At 40.5% G+C, this 22,418-nt stretch overlaps 1 protein-coding gene across 1 annotated transcript in view; it reads left to right on the top strand.

The window, feature by feature from the left end:
• The first annotated feature begins 434 nt into the window (after positions 1-434).
• LOC117405271 (interferon alpha/beta receptor 1b-like) overlaps positions 435-22,418 on the top strand; it is a 43,411-nt gene continuing 21,427 nt past the window's right edge. The window contains exons 1-7 of the mRNA XM_034923182.2: positions 435-578; positions 1,703-1,829; positions 1,919-2,103; positions 3,708-3,865; positions 6,273-6,432; positions 12,727-12,863; positions 14,512-14,846. Coding sequence (XP_034779073.2) covers positions 518-578; positions 1,703-1,829; positions 1,919-2,103; positions 3,708-3,865; positions 6,273-6,432; positions 12,727-12,863; positions 14,512-14,846 — 1,163 coding nt within the window. The 5' untranslated portion in view covers positions 435-517. The remainder of the gene's footprint in view (positions 579-1,702; positions 1,830-1,918; positions 2,104-3,707; positions 3,866-6,272; positions 6,433-12,726; positions 12,864-14,511; positions 14,847-22,418) is intronic.

Raw genomic sequence — 22,418 nt, forward strand, 5'->3', positions numbered from 1 at the left:
CGAAACGGTGATAATAATAAAGCCCTTGGCCATTCCTAACAGGAGGGCCTTTACCACACTATATATCAACTCAATTAGTGTGTTCTGTGATTTCGATTGCATCCAATACACTGTCATCTTGGATAATTATGGAAAAATATATAGTAAAAATTAACTAAGAATAAACAAACTATGGAGCAGCTAGGGAATTTGCCTGCAAGTTGACCACAGTGTAAAATACAGGCCTTAATCCTTTAACCAAATCATAATGCGTGCCTCGATAAACTTGTGTTCTTTCAGCTGCAACGGCTAAGCTATCAACCTTAATGCTGGAAGGTCTGAATTGTGCCTGCAATTCTAACATTGATCAAACATATTTCCTTCTTAAAGTCGTCTCTTAAAACGCAATGCATTTAGTGAAAGTGATTTGTAGACACTCCCTAAATCTGCTAGTTTTCTGTGGTTTCTGTATCAGACACATTGTAGAGTTGATGTCAGGGGAAGTGTAGAACATGGAATTTCTGAATCCTTGAAGAAAATGATGTCTGTGCAGATGGTTTTACTCCTGGATCTACTCATTATGACAAACGTATACAAAGGTAAGGACAAAAGGGAAAGCATTGTTCTGGTGATGTGACGAAGCTCCTTTTCATACACTATAGCACACACAAGGGCAGACTTGTAAGCACACTACAGGAAGTCGCGAGAAGAATAATAAGCATTTCCGAGAAAGATGATTAACAGCAGATGTGCTCAGAAAAGCGCATACCTGTATTTTGTTGTTGTCGTCAATAATAATAATAATAATAATAATAATAATAATAATAATAATAATAATTCGATGTTCACTCCATTATTATGCTAAGCATTTTTAAATCTCGCTGATCGAGGGACACTAGGTACAAATGAGAGACATCCGGAGTTTCAAAATTGAAAATTTATTTGACTTTGTTTCTTGTACCTTTTACTTTACGGTAGAATAAATTACACCAATGAAAGTACAGCTTGAAACAAACGCCACTGACGTATTGACTTTTATTACATTTTATTACTCTTCACAATTGTTGTTCATAACAGAATCTTTCTCACATATTATTTGAGGAAATGTGTTTTTACAGATGTTTTTATGACGTTGGAGCGAATAAGAATACACACAACCTATGTTGTTATCTGATTAGTATATTTGACTATCAGTAATTTTTATATAGCACATCAAAGCTCAACAGTAACAACAATTCCAACTTTTCAAAACTACAGGTTTAGATTAAACAGAAAACCACTCTTAATGTAAAGAAAACCTTGGAAATCTTGCTTTCATGTTAAACATGGTTCCCATCAGAAGTAAGAGTTAAATACAGAAAGTAGTTATTTGGGAAGTTCTGTGGTGGTGAGCCAAAAGCTTATTCTAATTCTCTGGGCTCTATTCTCAGGACTCGATGCACCTTTCATTTTCCCCACATTCAGCTACAGTACAAATGTCATAAATTACATATCTGGAGAAATATACCAATCAAATATATTTATCTTACATGATAATCCACTTTGACATGTGTTACTATAGTGTTACACATCTGGGTGACTGCTTACTGTGTGTAGTATTTAAAGCATTAGTGCAAATTCAAAGCACCAAAAAAAAAAACTAGATTTTTAGAGCACTTGTTTTAAGAATCCAACACTATGTTTAGAGGACCAGTGCAATATGTATCTTATCCTTATTTTTTAGTAACAGGAGAGCTGCCATTTCCACAGAACATAAGAGTCAAGGCTGTGAACACTCAGTACATCTTGGAATGGGACTGGGACCCACAACAATATGACGAGAGTGTCAGGTTTACTGCGGAGTATATTTAGTAAGGCATTTTGCTTTCTTTGTTTTTACTGAGAAGCTGGTTTACTTTCTGCTGATGTTCTGAATGTTTTTCTCTCTCTTTTTTTACAGTGAATATAATAGACATTCAAAAGAGTATTCCTTTAATCGTGTGTGCTACAGGATCCCACAGACCCAGTGTGACTTCACTTACCAGGATATTCATTATTTTGGAGGTCAATACCTGCGCCTGAGAGCGGAAAGCAAAAATATAACTTCCAAGTGGAAAGAGTTAAAGTTCTGTCCTGAGGAACATTGTAAGAGTTACCTTTAAACTTTTATATGGTAATCAGAGTCATAACCAGAGCTGACATTCTACCCAGGTCAAACTTAGGTTTCAAGCTGTAGCTGGCAGTATTTATATGACTGCTTGGTGTTTACTATTCAACCTCCAAATCTATGTTACAACCAACAGAGAAAATTAAGGAGTCTTTTGTACTTTACCAAAGCTTTTACATGAGCATCAGCATTGATGAGGCAAAAAAACAACCGAGGACACGACCTCGGTGTCCTCATAGCTAGTTACGGCCATATTGTTATTTAAAGATAAGGACTGTTTTAGGAAAATAACACATGCTGTAGCAGACATGTATGTGTTAAAGAAAGTTCTAATTTAGATGCCTTTTTTTTGTGAAGTATGTTATACTTGCACTTCCTTGGTATTTTATTCTGGTTCTTAGCATGTCAGTCAATCAATCGGGAAAGCAGCTGATAGGTTATTGACAGAAAAAAAGCCATTGGTGGGGTGGGGACAAAGCAAGTGCAACGCTATCTGAAATATTTCTTAAATCAATTCCATATAATGAATGAAAGTGCACAGCAGCTACAATCACTTTAACCAAAGAACAATAGTCCATAATAATAATTCCTTAAAACATTTTTGTGAAGAGAGCCCACGGTAATCAAATATTACTGGAAACTACACATGCAAACGAAACTCCAGTCTTCACACATATCAAACAGGGTGTTTGTTCTGCTGTTGGGAGAACCCCTAATGAACTACTGTACCCTTACCAAATGGTCTTCGTTTCGCATGCTAAAATATTAGTCATTGTTCCACAGTAGGAACTAAGGGAAGAAAGAAATCTGAAATAGACACTGTAAATTTAACCCAAGTTACTAAAATGTGACACAGTGAGTCAGCCTAGGTGGGAGAAATGGAAGCACAGTATTTTTTAGATTAATAGATGCATACAGTAGAATAGTTTACTGTAGATGTATTAGATCAAACTGTAAAATTACAATGGGGCAAAAGGTTTGCTTACAGGTCTTGGTAGGCCATACTGTATGAGCACTTATACCTAAAATGGCTACTATTAGATGTTGGGCAGCACAGTAGTTCAGAGCAATTTGTGTGGGTTGCAGGTTAAAATGCAGAGATTAGACACAAACAACAGCTCTTATGCTTCCAAAGCCATCATCTTTACAACTGTCCAATACCCAGATGGATGAGTGCTTTTAAACTTATATCCCAGGGGTCAGCATGAACTGTAATGGGGGTGCATCCCACAACACAACCCATTACCCTGGATGGGACCTTGAAATGCCTTTATACCGCTTGGTGGGCATTGAGGAACATTACAATAGGTTATGGAGATAAAACAATAATACAATTAGGAGCGTTCATGAGGAAATTATGTGGAGTATGATTATAACATATGTGTGTGTTAAATGTGTTACAAACAGATGCTTTGTTTATTTGAAATGGAATAATGCTGTATGTTCATACATAAATATATTTTAATTATTGACAGTTATCAATATAGATTAAACAATACATTGAAATATGTATTATTATTATTATTATTATTATTATTATTATTATTATTATTATTATTATTATTAACTTTTTACATTTCAGCTGCCTTGGGGCCTCCTTCTAAAGTCAATGTTGAATCCAGGAATGGCCTTCTGAAAGTGAACATAACTGATCCATTGACCCATAAGAATGAGTCGATGCAAACTCTAATTAAAATTTCCTTCTTGATAGTTTACTGGAAAAACACATCCACGGCTGAGGTAGGTCCTAATAGTGCATTGCTGTTTAGCCATCGCTTCTTGTAATTCTCTTTTGCTTTGTGCAGTCTACTGTGCTTTTCTCATAATTCTACCAGCTTGCCATGGTTTACTTTTATACGTGCTATACATGTATATTTTTAAAATGGATGGACTCTGTCTCTCAGTGCTTTATTTGTACAGAAGAGGTGTCATGGTGCAAGCAGTGACAATAATACCATTCTCAGCACATTCAAAATCATAACAAGTTTATTTGAAGGAGTACTGTATTAGTGATCCAAGTTTACAATCACCTATTCCAGATCATATATTATGCCTGACTTAAAATACTAAATTCTGAGACAGCATGCATTAGAGAGCAAAACATAGTATGATGTGTTTAACTTAATAATGTAAGAGGTGCCCTGCTGTACTGCCAAGATTTGCCACCTTGCCAGAAATTGCCACCCTTGTATGTTTTTTATAGGAAAGAAAGGTAGTAAATGATGGTAAATCATACTGTAGTGTCATAAAATACCACCCTTCTATATTCTGTCGGAAAAAATAGGTATTCAATTGTGGCAAGTTGTATTTTGGGGTTAGAAAATGCCAATATTGTATATTCTGTAGGATAAAGAAGGTAGTTAATTGTGGCGTTGTATTTTTATTTTCATTATGTGATAGTTAATTATGGCAAGTAACCAGCGTACTGCTAGATCAAACACCTTCATTTTACAATAACCTAAATGGTTATTCAAAAAGGATGTGTATAAGCCTGCCTACTTTTTATTATCCTGTTATGAAATAAGTTTAGTTATGAACTATATTAAACAATTTCTTCTATCTAAAGAACAGACACAAAGAAGTTGTAAAACTTAAAATTTATTGACGTAACTCTTGACAATAGCAATTTTAATAAGTGGAGTCTTACAGGGTTCGGTATTGGTGTCATTATCTAATATACACAAACATAAAATATATGGCCTGTTCTCATTTTTAATTTCTAATGTTCTAATAGGATCATAAAACAATGTTGAGGCTACATTTAGCACACTTCGCACATATAAACACATCAGTGTTTTTAAGGTCCTTGGCTGACACAGCTGACATGGGCCCATCTTGCAACCTGAAACACTGCACCTGAAAAATACAAAAAAGTAAACTTTTATATAAGTTTTATATACTTTATATAAGTGCCATGTAAGTGAGTCCCACTACAAAATTACAAATGTTTGTGAAGAGGTGAAGACAATTATGGTAGCATTCCTAATTGAAAAAAAAAGCTGTTTAAATATTATATGTATTTAAGGTACCAAATCGCTCTAGAACTACTACTTCAGACCCACAGCGCACCACAAAGCAGATTAAAATTACTATTTAGACTGTCATGGAAGAAAACGATCCCAAGTAAACTTTAAAAATAAGATACCAATTTAGAACAATACTGCCCAGCACCCGGTGTTGGGTAGCTATTTGTGGCACCGTAAATGTGTTGAGCATGCGCAATGTGCAAAGGTAGCAAAGAAGGTAGCAAAGGTATCAAAGAGCAAAGAGCATGCGCAGTTCCCGAAGGAACCAAAAAAGAGGTAGTATTGAATTTATGTAATGTGTATTACTGCTATGTACTGTACAATCACATGGCTGTGTTAATCAAAACACAATAGGAACTTAATTAAAAAGGCTAACTTGGTTGGTGATACTTCAAAGATAAAATAATTAAAATTAAAATAACCTAGCCATGTTCCAGGTAGTTAAACAGAATATTAATTATTAAACACATAAACAGAACTACTATTAAGAACTATTGAACTATTAAGTAATCCATAAGTTTATTTATTTTATTTTTGATAAACTGTGCTGTCAACTTGTTGAGCACACAACTACAGTTTTGAACTTCTATAAAATGTGAATACAAACTAGCAAAACTGGGACAATTTACAATTTTAATGTTTCTGACTAAGACAAAAAATGAAGGGTGAAAACTGGGAAGATGCCAGCTTTCCCAGAATGGCTGGTAAACCTGCTCAGGGTATGCTACCCCAAATAACTATTGTCAAGCAATACAGTGAAGTGAAATCCACCTAATGTCAGTCCTGTTAATGTCAATAATCAGTGAATAGGGACAAGTTCCTGTTAATACCACTTCTGTTATTATCACTCTGCTTCATAACAATCACATTTATCAGTCATTATATTCACTGTTAAGGATTTTTGAAACTTTTTTGTGACCTTTTTTTTTTTTACAAATAAAAACAAAAACTGCGAGAAATGAAACAGGAAGATTGGACAGTTTAAAAATCAAACATCGGTATTGAGGGTTTGACTGTATTATCACTGCCATTAATGGGCCATTGACAGTATATTTAAGTCTGTCTTTATGCATAAAGTACAGTTTGCAATTCAGTATTTTTATTTTTATTTTTTTTTACAGAATCTGACCCTTGCAATCAACAATGCAGAAACGGCCTTGCTTAACGGCCTTGAACCCTGGACTCTGTACTGTTTGCGGGTCCAGGCCTTCAATATACAATTTAGAAAGAGAAGTCAATTCACTGAACCTGTGTGCCAGCTAACAACCTGCAAAGACAATGGTAGGAATTCTGTCAAGATGTTCGGAGAGAGAGAGAGAGAGAATGAGAGAGAGAGAGAGAGAGACTTTGACTTTTAAGATTCTTTATTTAACATTCCAAATAAAATCCATTAAAACTCAATAAAGGTAAAACATAACAAAATTAAGATTTAGCAATATTAAAAAATCCTAAAATACATCATGTTCTCCTTAAAAATAGATTTTACCAAAATAAAAGGATCATAAAAAATCAATTAAAAAAACACAGTGTTTTCTTTCTGTTAAAAACAGATTAAAGCCAAAATTAATAAAAACACTGTAAAACAATAAAAAATAAAATTAAAACTAGAACAAAAACTGGAGCTCCCCCTCCTCACTCACAGCACACAAGGTGTCTCCCACACACCACCTCTCCTGGAAGTCCTCCGGGTTATTATTTAGTTTAAAAAATTCAAAATCCACTCTTATCCGGCTGACCACCAAAACCCTGAAATGCAACACAACATCAGTCAGCCCGGCGCCAGAGATACTGTTCTTTCTGGATTTTAAAATGGCCAATTTTGCCTGACCCATTATAAAATTAATTAAAACACACCTGTTTCTCTTTTTAAAACTGTAGGGAACCCCAAAGATAAAAAGCTCTTTTGTGAACTCCTCGCCTAGGCCCTGCAGGAGCTCCTGTAGGAGATGGAAGAGTGGTCCTAGCCTGACACACTCACTATACATGTGAAACACTGTTTCCTCTGCAGAGCAGAAACAGCACTCTGAGCTAATGCTAGCATCAACTCTGTGGAGAAACCTGCCGGTGGACACAATACAGTGCAGGATCCTCCACTGCAGGTCCCCCGCTCTCTTGGTGAGGGGCAGTTTATACAGCACCCTCCATACTGGCCTGCACCCCTCCTTTACCTCCAGACATGCCCTCCATCTTGAATCCACCAACCCCCTCAACTGGTGGGAATGTGATGCCTTCACACAAATTTGGTAGATCTTCTTACCCTCTGCTGTATGAAGAGTTAGATCTTTAACTGTGTCTAGGTTTAATAACATTCCCTCGTTTCCTACACCCTCCTCTCCTTCACCTACTGCTGGACACACTAGCAGCCCTGGAAAGATGAAGTCTTGTCTCTGCCCTGTGCCGCTGGACATCTCCTCTCTCACAGCCTCCCTGAGCTCGGGGGAAAGACAACTTCTCAGTTCACTGACCATTTTCTCTGCCAGTCTCTCAGAGTGCCAGCCCAGCCGCCCAGCCAGCTGTGTAGCAGTCAGCCAGCAGGAGAGCTCAAAGTTGATAAGATGTCTCAGCCTGGTCACTCCTGCCCTCACAAAGCTGGCACAGAGCGTCATTGACTGAAAGAAACGTACAGGGAAGAGCGGATTGAAAAATAGGGGCTCCTCCAACAGGACCCTGCCTGTCAGGGACCCCTCATCTCTTGCCACACTCACTGCCCTCCAGGCATCTAAAACACTCAAGTAAAAAGAAGAGAGACCTACTTTAGCTAGTCTGGCACTCTCAATTAAAAACAGGTGTTTGTCTATCCCCAGCCCCCCTACTCTGCTGAGGAAAAAACAAGCTAGCCTTTTCCAATGAGCCTCCTCCCCAGCGTACAGGAGCCTCTGAACCGCCTGCAGTCTGAAGGCTGCCACCCTGCTGGCAATGCAGACCAACCCCTGCCCCCCTTCATCAGTGGGGAGATACAGGACCGCTGGCCTCAGCCAATGTCTCCCTCTCCAGAAAAACTCCAGCAGTATTCTTTGGATCTCCTGCACCATGCCCCGGGGAGGGTCCAGACACACCAGCCTGTGCCACAGCATGGAGGCCACCAGATTATTAATCACCAGGACCCTTCCCCTAAAGGACAGCTGGGCCAGCAGTCCCCTCCATCTCTGCAGCCGCCCCCTCACCCTGTCCACTAGGCCCTCCCAATTTTTCTGCATATATATCTCCACTCCAAAAAACACCCCCAGCACTTTTATACCTGTCCTATCCCATCTCAGCGCCTCAGGCAGGACAGGGGGGGTACAATCATGCCAACTGCCTGACAGGAAGGTGTCACACTTTGCCCAGTTAACTCTTGCTGTAGAGGCTCCTTGGAATGTGTGCAGGCTCTGCTGTAGTGCCTTGATGTCTCCGTCACTGCACACAAACACGTTCACATCGTCTGCATAAGCGGACACCTTCACTGTGACAGAGGAGGGTGAGGAGGGCACTGCCCAGCCAACCAGCCGGCCCCTCAGCAGGTGCAGCAGGGGCTCTATGGCCAGTGAATAAAGCATTCCAGACAGGGAGCAGCCCTGCCTAATACCCCTGCACACTGGGAAGGGCTGACTCAGCCCATTGTTAATCTTTAAAATGCTAAAAACATTCCAATATAAAAGCTGGATATAAGAAATAAAAACAGGGCCAAACCCGAAGGCTTCCAGGGTTTTAAAAAGGTATGTGTGGTCGACCCTGTCAAACGCTTTCTCCTGATCTAAAGAAACCAGCCCAACATTCAAATCACATGTCTTAGCCATTGATAAAAAGTCTCGAATTAAAAACAAATTATCAAAAATGGAACGTCCCGGTATGCAGTAAGTTTGGTCCGTGTGTATTACAGCTCCTATACACATTTTTAGTCTATTGGCCAGACATTTTGAAATAATTTTAAAATCAGAACATAAAAGCGAAACAGGTCTCCAGTTTTTGAGTAAACACAGGTCTCCTTTCTTGGGCAGTAGTGTGATTACTGCCCTCCTGCAGCTGAGGGGCAGTTCTTTATCTCGGAGGCTCTCTCCCAGCACCTGCAAAAAGTCCTCACCAATCACAGTCCAGAAATTTTTAAAAAATTCAGTGGGCAGTCCATCAATGCCAGGAGCTTTTCCATTTGAAAGCTGTGTAACAGCAGTGGTCAGCTCCTGATATGTTAGTGGCTTGTCTAATTGGTTCTGTTCTTCCTCGCTCAGGGTGGGCAAATCCTGGAGCAGCAGGTCTGTATCCTTCTGCTCACAAGGCTCTTTGCTGTATAGTTCAGAATAGAATTTTACTGCCTCCCTGCTGATCTCCTCCCGGCTGAACAGCTCCCTGCCGCAAGGCGTCCGGACGCAGTGCATCTTCCGGCTGTCTGCTCTCCTCCTCTCCAAGCCAAAAAAGAAACTGGAGGGGGTGTCCATGTCTTTAAGCTCCATGAAGCGAGAGCGCACCAGCGCCCACTTCACTTTTTCCTTCAGCAGGCTGCCCAGCATGTGTTTCTGCTCCCTCAGCGTTTGCAGGGTCTGCTCCTGGTGGTCTGTGTCCAGGCTGCTCTCTAACTGGAGAATTTTCAACTCCAGCTCTCTCACTGCTGCTTTCAGTGACCCGGTTGAATTGAGTGTGTACTGCTGGCAAAAGATTTTAATCTGCGTTTTGCCAATGTCCCACCACTGCCTAATATTTTTATAATTTGTTTTTTCTTTTTTCCAAATGTTCCAAAAATCATTAAATTGTTTTACAAAAAGTGTGTCCTGTAATAGCTTTAAATTAAAATGCCAGTAGGAGGTGCTGTGAGAGTCAGTGGTGAGTATTACTGTAACTAACAGGCAGTGGTGGTCAGAGAGGCTACTGGGGGATGATATTGGCTTTAATGAATTTATTCAAATGTGTGTGTGATGTGTAGAAGCGGTCTAACCTGGCTCTATATATTTGTTGTGCGCGACAATGAGACCAGGTGTACTGTCTTGCATTGGGGTGCAGACACCTCCAGACATCAACCAGGCCACTGAACTGAAAAACTGCAGCTAATTCACTTGAGGATTGGGGATTGGGTTCCTCATTATTTCTATCCATTGTAAAATCAATAGTGCAGTTAAAATCTCCTCCCACCACCACCACATCATCATTATCAATATTTAAAAGAGCTTGCTTTAATTTATTAAAAATTAAAATGCGTTCCCTTCCTTTATTTGGTGCATAAATATTAATAAAAACAAATACAGTACCACCCAACCTTGCTCTCACTTTTAATAACCTCCCCTTTTCAATTTCTTCAATATCTAAAATTGTTGCTCCTAGGCTGGGCTTAAATAAAATTGCCACTCCTGCACTGGTGCTTGAGCCGTGGCTCAGCACACACGGCCCCCTCCACTCTGCCAGCCATGCCGCCTCATTCTCCCTGTCTGAGTGCGTCTCCTGCAGCAGCGCGACCCCCGCCCGCTTCTGCTCTAAAAACTCACACAGCTGCGCTCTTTTAAAAGACCTGCAGCCATTCACGTTAAAAGAAATAAAAACGCACTTTTCCATAGCGGCTAAAAAAAATAAAACTGACAGAGTAAAACAAGCAACAATAAAAAAATTCTTAAAAGAAGTATCCATTTTTAAAATTATTGTTTGGCAACATTAGCGATCTTTTTCTTAATTATTTGAACATATTTTTTAAGACGGTACCTTTTTTGCTGGTCAAACTCCTCTAATGTTGCCTTTCGTGTGACGATGTGTGCTGAGTGGAGGAATAATCTCAGATCTTTCCCTTTTGTACTCTCCATAAACTGTTTAAATTCATCTAGGGTATAGATTTTTTCCCCCCTGTTAACGGGTTGGCTATCGGGGATGTCAGAGATAAGCGAGGAGTCAGAGAGCTCCCCCTCCATTTCCTCTGCTCCGTCCTCGCTGTCTGCTCCGCCGTCCACGGCTGCCAGCTCCCCCGCGGCTCTCTCCACCTCTACAGCGCCGCTCTCCTCTCCTCCTCCCAGCACAGCCACAGCCGTCACCGCTGCCTCTGCCTCCGCTTGCTGGGGTTCAGAGAGAGAAGAGCGCTGCACCGCGCCGGGTTGTAAGCCCGTCGCCGTGCCGCTCCCCTCTCCCTCCATATCAGGAGGGACAGACCCCCCTGCCTGAGACTGCAGGCTCCCCTCCAGCACAGGCTCGGGGCTCTGCTCCGTCCCCCGCTCGCTGTTAGGCAGATCTGCAACTTCTTTGTTTTTTTGTTTTTTAAGTCTTTTTTTAGCTACCATCACAAAACCCTCATCATTTTCGGTAGTTTTATTTTGTGCCGGACCGTGGCTGAGTCTCTTCAGCCTCGGCTGTGGTGTGGGCGGCTTCATCCCGATCGGCGGCTCTCTGGTCTCTGCAGACTCCGGCTGGCGCTGCGATGGGGGAACAGCCTCATCCTCCCGCTCACCCCCAACATCCCCAGCCTCCTCCCTGCCATCAGTACCCTGCTCCTGCCTTTCCTCATTTTTGTTTTTTCTCGGGCAGGCTCTCCTCTGGTGTCCCTGTTCCCCACAGTTAAAGCACCGCATTGTATCCGAGCTGACAAACACTACGCAGCCCGTCCCTTCCACACTGAAGCTCCAAGCAACATCAATCACCTCCCCCGGGTTATTCAGCAGCAAAAACGCCTGTCTCCGAAAAGACAGGACGTGCTTAACACTTGTATTTCTGCACCCTAATGGTATATTTTTAATTGGGGACACCAGTTTGCCATATCGGGCAAGTTCATTTGCCAAGGTCTCGTTTTTTAAAAATGGCGGCACATTAGACATGATTACCTTGGTAACAGGGGTTACTAAGGGGGATACTTGAATAAAATCTCCTTTCACTGAAAAACCTTCCTCCACTAGTTGATTGACCAGCGATACCTCTTTTAAAAACACGACAAACCTTTTATTCATACGGGATGCCGATATTATATTGTCACACCCGACCACCTCTCCCACTGCCAGCAGGCACTCCTCCACCGACACGCCGGCATCGGGCAAGCAGCTGACCCCGTGTCGGCGGCTGAGAGCCCCCAGCCCTCCAGAGTGAGATCCCATAACGGGACCTACACACACACACACACACTACTCTATAAACGGGAAAGTACAAACAAAGCAACGAAACAAAGATATATAAACGAACTAAACAATTAACAATTAAATATATAAATTTGCAAAAAAAATAGTAGCGAAAACACTCTCCTAGCACCAGCGTTCAAACGCTACCGCCTCTCCGCAAGCTCCTCCCACAATCCCACAATCCTCCGCGAGAGAGAGAGAGAGAGAGAGAGAGAGAATGAGAGAGAGAGAGAGAGAGAGAATGAGAGAGAGAGAGAGAGAATGAGAGAGAGAATGAGAGAGTGAGAGAGAGAATGAGAGAGAGAGAGAGAGAGAGAGAGAGAGAGAGAGAGAGAGAGAGAGAGGCCTTATTTTTGTTCTGTATGCAGGAAAATCCCAGAGCGACAGGGCCACATTTGTGGCATGATGAAAGTGATATAAAGTACACTACAGTAGTTGAAGTTTAAGCCTTTTTGTATCGTGAAATGTAGTTGTCAATGTGCTTTACTGTTTGTACTAATAGAGGATTTTTTTCCAATAACAGGCCTAACTCCAGTCAGGATGGCCCTGCTTATCTTCTTCTCTTCAGTAGGACTGCTTCTCTTCTGTTCCTATGGTGTATATGTGATCTACAAAGTCAACAAATATTGCTTCTTCTCACAGCTTCCAGACAGCATGCAGGTATATCCTCCAACATACAGTAGCACCGCTCCACACAACTGCTGCTGTTTTTTTGTTTGTTTGTTTGGTTTTCAGAAGTCAGTATTTCCCCAAAATCATCCTGTTTACTGGCCTCAGTTCACAGTTGCTAACAAGCCTGTTCTTAGAAACATATAGACAGAATGTTACAGAAGGAACATTGGGCTATTTGTTTAATAAACTCAGCTAGACTGGTTTATTTCTGCAATTCTTTAATTAAAAAACACAAGGAAACAATTATTGTGGAAAGCCTAAAAAAGATTTCTGAAAATGAGAAAGAGAAAAAACACAGTTCATTGTATCTTTTTAGATGACAGTGGATAGGCTACCTGGGCGAAGCATACAGAGCCTTGGCTTAATTATTTAAAATCAAAATGCAAATGTAGAAATGTAAAACACGAATCCACCAATACTTCAACAGTTTGCAAAAAATGAAGAAATAGAAGAAATACAATTAGGTAATGTACAATACAGAAGAATAAAGGAAAATAAATGTATAAATTGACTCCATGCTATGAAGCCCAAATAGAAAGGAATAATAGATTGTTACATCATTAACTATGTAGTACATTATATTACAAACACATTAATAGATTTAAATAGAAATAAGTGAGTGTAGCTACCATTGCACCAAAAACCTATAAGTACCTGGTCCTCTGCTATTTGTTTTCAAATACACTTTCCCTTGACAAAGGTATGTTAAACACCAAAACGTTGGGAAGTTGACTCTTTTGAGCAAAAACTGTTTTACATGTATGCAATAAGGCCCGACAGGGTGTCCATATACAGACCTTCGGGGCATTGTGCAACCCCCGAGAAATCTGTGTATTCAACATATACGGACACCCTGAAGGGCCCTATTGCATTTATAATCCAGGTCAAACAGTGGATCTGAAAAAAACAACATAATTTTTAGGGCAAAAAATGTAGTCTTTTATTAAATATCCTTACTTTAAGGTCTGTGTTGGAGAGGGGTGGATAATGTGCAGAAGTGTCTTTTTGTGTTTTTCTGTAGCATTTACAAACTGCTAAAAATACATTATTTGAAGTGAGAAATTATTATTATTTGTTTATTTATTTTTTGTATTCTTTTCTGTTTTGGATGAATTGTTCTTCATCCAAATCTGCATGTGTACTTACTACTTTAGGGATTTTTTTTGCTGGTAATTGGTCACTCAGTTTTATAGTTAATATAAATCTGTAACTGTAAACAAGATGGCTACATTAAATTATGTGAGGCAGCGCAGTGATTTTGAATATGTGACAAGTCTCCAACTGTCTGTATTCATCCAATATACGGACAGCTGGAACCTTGCTCAACCAATCACATTACTTGTTTCACATTCCATTGCCTGCCCTGGATTATATATATATATATATATATATATATATATATATATATATATATATATATATATATATATATATATACTGTATATACAATACAGAAAAATATAAGCTTGGTGCTAAAGGTCAAAAACACTGCAGTCCTAGCACAGCACTGACAGCATGGAACAAAACAATGATATTGTATCCCAAGCTACACCACTGGTTTCTACTGTAGGCATTAAAAATGCTGCTGTTCTGGTAATGGTTTTTTTTACATTTATTTTCCCTCTTCTCGTTCCAGCTGTATGAGTACAATCTCCAGTACACTGAGCTGCTCTTGAAGGAGGTCGAGAGAGAGCTGTGCTGTGAGATGGTGAATGTCGAGCTCATTGAACCTTCACCCCCTATCGAGCCAGCATCAGCCAGTGTCAAGCACGACCGCCAAAATAGTGCGGACTCAGGGGTCTACTCAAGTGAGGAGGCCTCCGGGGGAGCTCAGGCTACAGAGTCACCACCTGAAGCAACTGCAGAAAACTGGATTTTAGCAGGTCAGCTGCTACAGGAGGCATTGGAGAAGGAGACCCTTCTTCAGGACAACATACTTGTACCATGCTGCCTGCAGACAACCACACATTGGTATGATAGTTAGCAAAGTTAGTTACAATGCATCGACTGCTACTTATTCAACAAATAATCACTTAGTAACTGCTATGTAATAATGACCAAACAGTGTCTTTTTCCTTATGTGTTTTTTTTTTGGTTTTGTTTTTTTTAATCAAACTGTTATACTTAATATAAGTGTGGTACCACCCCTGTAGAAAAGGGTATAACTTACTGTAAACAGAAGGAGCAACTAAACCTGTTATTTTGTGCATCAGAAAGTCTACCTGAACTAACATCTGCATACTTATTAATGAACTTTTGTTAAGGACTTTTTTAAAGAACAAACTGTTTGGACAATTAATATCTACTTTACAAACCCTGAACAAAAAATGCCCATATACGTATGATCTTAAGGTACAGTGTAAAGATACAACCTAATTTCTGGGTGGATATGCACAATCTGAGATGGTCAAGCATATGGTACGCAATGAGTGGCCATGGAATGACCCTATGATATTACATTCCAGATGTTGCCCTGGCATTTACCATGTGCCTAGTACTTACATAATAAAAGGCTCAATCACTTTATAAAAATTACTGAGACTCTGACATAAGTTTTCAACTGAGGCCAGTGTAGTTGGATAAGACAGGTGGCACCAGCCGTGTAAGCCTATAGAGATGGCCATGTAGCTCTGATCTGGGAATACAGTCAAAGTGTAGTTCAGCTGTCAAGCAGAGACTGGAATAGTAAATGCAGGAATCAGTGACTTTATGTGTGGAGCGTACTCACATAAACCAAACAGAAAGTACTGGCTCTTTAACTGTGTCAGGAGTTCACTAGCTTTGCCTAAGCAGACAGTTGTCACAGTACCCATGCCAGATAACATAGCCGCCTACTTTCCTTGATTCCTAAGATGACCTGAGGAACTGTCTCATTTATACATGTGGCCAGGCTAAATTGGAAATCTGTTACCCAATTTAGCATGATCACATTCTCACCTGTTTTGTATAAGGAAAGGAAGATTTTTTGATAGGTGTTTGTTTCTAATAAAGTTTGAACTAGCTTGTTAATGGTTATACTGTGAGAGATTACTTTCAGTTGTATGAGTAAACCAGCGCCATCTACTGGATGCATGTAGCCAGGAGATTTAACATGGACATCACAGTGAACTTTCAGTGTTGTTATACACTTTTTTTATTTTTTTAAGTTAATTTGTCAAAGAATTGTACTCGTTTCATTTTACTTCTTCAAGACATGGGTGGACAGGTGTTCCTATCTTGTACTTAAAAAAATTCTTAAGGAAGCTGTGATTTCCTGCTTCCCTATTTCATGTGCAAAAAGTGCAGCTGTGAATTTTTAGTGTTTTTGTCAGCTGGTTTCAGTTCCAAAATCTGATCTTTGTATGGGATGTCTATCTATTACAGTTCAGTTTTAGATACATATAAAAAGACACTCTTCAAGACATATTGCATTGTATGTAGTCCGTACAAAGTGATGCCCAAAATAATTAATCAAACTGTTGCTTGGTAGTACAGATTTATAGCTGGTAATCAATGAATGTAATGAACCCATATCAGTCTTTGGGCTGATAAACAAAATCATATTTAAGCAGCATTGGAGGAATGAGAATCTTTACTACAGTGTGGACTAGTGTACACATCCCTATACTCTCTAATCAAGTCATTATTAGTGTACTGCCAGTGCAAGTAGTCCATTAGAATTAGTTGAATTTGTTTAAACATCTAATCCCCTTTCTTTGTTTAAACTTTTGAGTAAAGGTTCTCGAACTCCCAGAGGTCTATCTGGATTTGCCCTAAAACCCACTATAGCTTTCTGGCTTAATAAATAATAAAATAAATAAAAATGAGGAACAAGCTTAAGAAATACCCAAGTAGAATTCCCATCCCTACTTGAGCTAGCAGAAGACTTGCATCATAGTGACTTTATCAGGATTAAGAAAAATATATATTTCAACTACCCTCATTAACACGTTAACAAATGCTGTTCATGATTTATTAATTAGCAGTTACTTATTTATCACTATCATGCATAATAAACTTTTAAAATATCCTCCATTGCAAAATATTATCACAGCAAATCAGCAAAATACCTTTTTAGTTTTTATTAGTTTATAAATAGGTTGCTATTTATGAAATAACCAGTTAATTACTTCATATTACGCTCCAGAATGGTTAAATATTTTTTGCGCTTTTGTTAAAACTGAACAATTTGTATGTACTACTGTTTGAAGTAGTGCATTAGGAGGCTGTGTAGTCCAGTGGTTAAAGAAAAGGGCTTGTAACTACGAAGTCCCTAGTTCAAATCCCACCTCAGCCACTGACCCATTGTGTGACCCTGAGCAAGTCACTTAACCTCCTTGTGCTCTGTCTTTCGGGTGAGACGTAGTTGTAAGTGACTCTGCAGTTGATGCATAGTTCACACATCCTAGTCTGTAAGTCGCCTGCTAAATAAACAATAATACCTTTTCAATAATATCTTTCCTGTTGAAACATACAGCACTCTAATGAACTATTTTAACCACAGAAAATACTGAATACTACACACAGTATTAACAGCACAGAACTGCAGTAAAATGTTTTCTAACTGGGGTGTTTGCATTATTATGACAGCGATCTGTACAAACACATACTCTATTCTGTGTATTGATGTCAGCAGTTCCAAGAACTCACCTGTGGTCACATGCCCTGTGTGTAGGTTTGTAGGTTATGTAACTTTCACTGTCTTCCCGGTAACCACACCTCATTTCAGATCGTAACAAGCCCAGACATATCTGGTTAATTAAATGTGTTCTAAGCTCTTGTGAGTAGGTAGTTACTGTAAACTGAAGTCGTGAAAAGTCTGTTAAATATGCCTCCGAGAGGGGGAATGGTGGCATGATTCATGTTGTGGTTATGTATGCATGGAGTCTGCCTATGTCACGCTAACATTATTTTCCTTTATTCGAAGAATGAAATCTGCCAAGGACATTCTTTAGCACAGGTCATGTAGTGTACATCTGAATGTCACGCTTACATTTTTACATGAGCAAACATAAGATGTAGGTCATGGTGTTACTGATAGCTCTGATTTTGTCACAGATATGCTTGATTAAGCTGCAGTGTGTAACACCCAGATAACCAGATTTGCATGTATAGTTTACTCTTACACAGTTTGGCATTCTGTGCACTCTACATTCAGAAAGCATAGGAGTAGTTGATTTACATTCCTGTGTAAATGTGTTGATAATGAAATTACCTGGCTGTACAGACACATGGCTCCCCCCCTTTGAAACCAGCTTTCCATTATGTCAATTCTGAGCCAAGTCAGGTATGTTTCTCCAGCTACAGACTGTATGAGGATATAAACAGAAACATGCTGGTGTTTCATATAATAATACTACAACCGTTCTATATATTAACCTACCTGTATGTCCCGCTCCCTTGTGCTGCATGCCTCTCCTCACCTCCCAGCCTCTCATGGAGCTTTCTCTTCTCCTTTCCTTCGAGGGCAGGAGGCTGGAGCCTAATCGTTAGCTGACAGCTACAGAGACGCGGGAACGAATTTCAAACCGGGGGTGCTGAAAATGAAAGGGGGGGGGGTCACCTTCGGGCAATATTTAAATATATCTAAAATCGTCATTTTGTGTGCATTTCATCATCAAAATATGCACAGACCAAGTGAGTTTCATAAGGAAAAAGATACAGTGGCACAAAGTCTACAGATATTTATGTAAGATTCAAAGCAACAACACAATGTATTAACTGCGTTGCAAATCACATGTACTGTCCTTAGATGTCTTTTTAAAATAAATGCAAATAAAATACATTAATCTTCGGCACTAAAATGCTTTCATTCTATTCGACACGTTTAATAGGCCTATTCACACATTATAAATTGTGCTGGTCTCTAACGTAACACAGATCAGATTTGAAAACATGTTACAGACACTCATGATAATTCGTTTTGTAGACGCATTGGGAAACAAAGTTTTAAAGGCAGCTGTAAGACCGAGTGTTTAACTTTAAAACACTTATTTGTAACACTTTTCAAACACGTCACTGCGTTTATAATTCTACCTTCTGGTGTTTATTTTGTAAACTCTTGGACGTGTTTATGATTTGTAACACTTTTTAAACATTTGTACGCTTTTATAACAGGGCTGGTGTTTAAAATCTAAACATTAAACTTAGAAAAAACGGAACACATTAAACACAAAACATTAATGACATATAAACACTGCTGTTTAGGAATAGAACGTTTCTATTTTACTACACAAACATGCCATATAAATATTAAACGCGTCACACGTTCTTTGGTTTTACAGTGAGTGCACTACTGCTTGGCATTTGGTAGCAACTGTTACTTATTAATATAGGGTTGGCAGATTTTTACATTTATTTATGTTTGTGCACAGTCACAGCGCTGCATGGTACACGGTGCACATAGTGCTCTCGGTACTCGTGGTGCTTGGTACGCACACCGTGCTTGATACCCACTGCTAAAACTCTAGTGCGGGAACGCATGGTGCTCCACGGTACTCGGTGCACAAAGTGCCACGGTACTCGGTGTGCACGAGGCTCAGCATGCATGGTGGACATGGTGCAAGAGGACACATTCTCCATAGCGGCGTCTGGGGAGGGGGCTTCCTTCTTCTCTGACATGCAAGTAGGTAAGACCCCTGCTGAAGAAGAACCTGGCTTCGAGGTAGCCTCAGAAGCCAGTGCCCCCCTGTTTTCCAGCTCAGTTTCGGCATTTATGGGATGTGCTGCAGCTTTCTTGCAGGTCCCCTGAACACCAGCGGCGGAACCATGCCGGTCCGTGTTCCGGACGCAGGCGATGGCTCCTCGTCATCAGAAGTTCTGTGACTGTGGCTGTCACAAGCCAGAGTTCCTGATGCGGATAAGGCCAAGCTGCTTGATGCGCCTATATCCCGGCAGGTGGCCGCGTTGCTCCCTCCCCGTGCCTCCCCCTGGGGTAGGTTGAGCCACTGGTAAGTCCTCAGACGCGGACTGTCACACACCAGCGTCACAGGAGGCATTTTCAGGGCCAGCGCCCTAAACAGCCATCCCAAACTGCCCCACCTCAGCCTTGGCAGCCCGAGCAGGGCCCCTGAAGGCTGGCAGCCTCAGACCCCCTTTTCAGCACAACAGCTACAGTACTGGCGTGCTTGCACCTCAGACTCCTGGGTGCTCGCCACCGTGCAAAATGGGTACATGCTTCAGTTCCGCTTTGGACCTCCTCCCTTTTAAGCTTCCGTGACAGACCCTCTCCAAGCCTCAGTACTTCAGAAGGAAGTGGCCGTCTTGCTGTGCAAGTGAGCCATTTGTCTCGTAGACCCACCTAACACAGAGAGGGGTACTACTCGAGGTATTTTCTGGTACCCAAAAAGGACGTCTGCTTTCGCCCCATCTTAGACCTGTGTGTAGGTTTGTAGGTTATGTAACTTTCACTGTCTTCCCGGTAACCACACCTCATTTCAGATCGTAACAAGCCCAGACATATCTGGTTAATTAAATGTGTTCTAAGCTCTTGTGAGTAGGTAGTTACTGTAAACTGAAGTCGTGAAAAGTCTGTTAAATATGCCTCCGAGAGGGGGAATGGTGGCATGATTCATGTTGTGGTTATGTATGCATGGAGTCTGCCTATGTCACGCTAACATTATTTTCCTTTATTCGAAGAATGAAATCTGCCAAGGACATTCTTTAGCACAGGTCATGTAGTGTACATCTGAATGTCACGCTTACATTTTTACATGTGCAAACATAAGATGTAAGTCATGGTGTTACTGATAGCTCTGATTTTGTCACAGATATGCTTGATTAAGCTGCAGTGTGTAACACCCAAATAACCAGATTTGCATGTATAGTTTACTCTTACACAGTTTGGCATTCTGTGCACTCTACATTCAGAAAGCATAGGAGTAGTTGATTTACATTCCTGTGTAAATTTGTTGATAATGAAATTACCTGGCTGTACAGACACATGGCTCCCCCCCTTTGAAACCAGCTTTCCATTATGTCAACTCTGAGCCAAGTCAGGTATGTTTCTCCAGCTACAGACTGTATGAGGATATAAACAGAAACATGCTGGTGTTTCATATAATAATACTACAACCGTTCTATATATTAACCTACCTGTATGTCCCGCTCCCTTGTGCTGCATGCCTCTCCTCACCTCCCAGCCTCTCATGGAGCTTTCTCTTCTCCTTTCCTTCGAGGGCAGGAGGCTGGAGCCTAATCGTTAGCTGACAGCTACAGAGACGCGGGAACGAATTTCAAACCGGGGGTGCTGAAAATGAAAGGGGGGGGGGGGGGGGGGGGGGGTCACCTTCGGGCAATATTTAAATATATCTAAAATCGTCATTTTGTGTGCATTTCATCATCAAAATATGCACAGACCAAGTGAGTTTCATAAGGAATAAGATACAGTGGCACAAAGTCTACAGATATTTATGTAAGATTCAAAGCAACAACACAATGTATTAACTGCGTTGCAAATCACATGTACTGTCCTTAGATGTCTTTTTAAAATAAATGCAAATAAAATACATTAATCTTCGGCACTAAAATGCTTTCATTCTATTCGACACGTTTAATAGGCCTATTCACACATTATAAATTGTGCTGGTCTCTAACGTAACACAGATCAGACTTGAAAACATGTTACAGACACCCATGATAATTGGGAAACACTCATGATAATTCGTTTTGTAGACGCATTGGGAAACAAAGTTACAGTTTTAAAGGCAGCTGTAAGACCGAGTGTTTAACTTTAAAACACTTATTTGTAACACTTTTCAAACACGTCACTGCGTTTATAATTCTACCTTCTGGTGTTTATTTTGTAAACTCTTGGACGTGTTTATGATTTGTAACACTTTTTAAACATTTGTACGCTTTTATAACAGGGCTGGTGTTTAAAATCTAAACATTAAACTTAGCAAAAACTGAACACATTAAACACAAAACATTAATGACATATAAACACTGCTGTTTAGGAATAGAACGTTTCTATTTTACTACACAAACATGCCATATAAATATTAAACGCGTCACACGTTCTTTGGTTTTACAGTGAGTGCACTACTGCTTGGCATTTGGTAGCAACTGTTACTTATTAATATAGGGTTGGCAGATTTTTACATTTATTTATGTTCGTGCACATTCACAGCGCTGCATGGTACACGTTGCACATATTGCTCTCAGTACTCGTGGTGCTTGGTACGCACACCGTGCTTGATACCCACTGCTAAAACTCTAGTGTGGGAACGCATGGTGCTCCACGGTACTCGGTGCACAAAGTGCCACGGTACTCGGTGTGCACGAGGCTCAGCATGCATGGTGGACATGGTGCAAGAGGACACATTCTCCATAGCGGCGTCTGGGGAGGGGGCTTCCTTCTTCTCTGACATGCAAGTAGGTAAGACCCCTGCTGAAGAAGAACCTGGCTTCGAGGTAGCCTCAGAAGCCAGTGCCCCCCTGTTTTCCAGCTCAGTTTCGGCATTTATGGGATGTGCTGCAGCTTTCTTGCAGGTCCCCTGAACACCAGCGGCGGAACCATGCCGGTCCGTGTTCCGGACGCAGGCGATGGCTCCTTGTCCTCAG

The sequence above is a fragment of the Acipenser ruthenus genome, chromosome 9 (assembly GCF_902713425.1).
Source record: "Acipenser ruthenus chromosome 9, fAciRut3.2 maternal haplotype, whole genome shotgun sequence".
Taxonomy (NCBI): Eukaryota; Metazoa; Chordata; class Actinopteri; order Acipenseriformes; family Acipenseridae; genus Acipenser; species Acipenser ruthenus.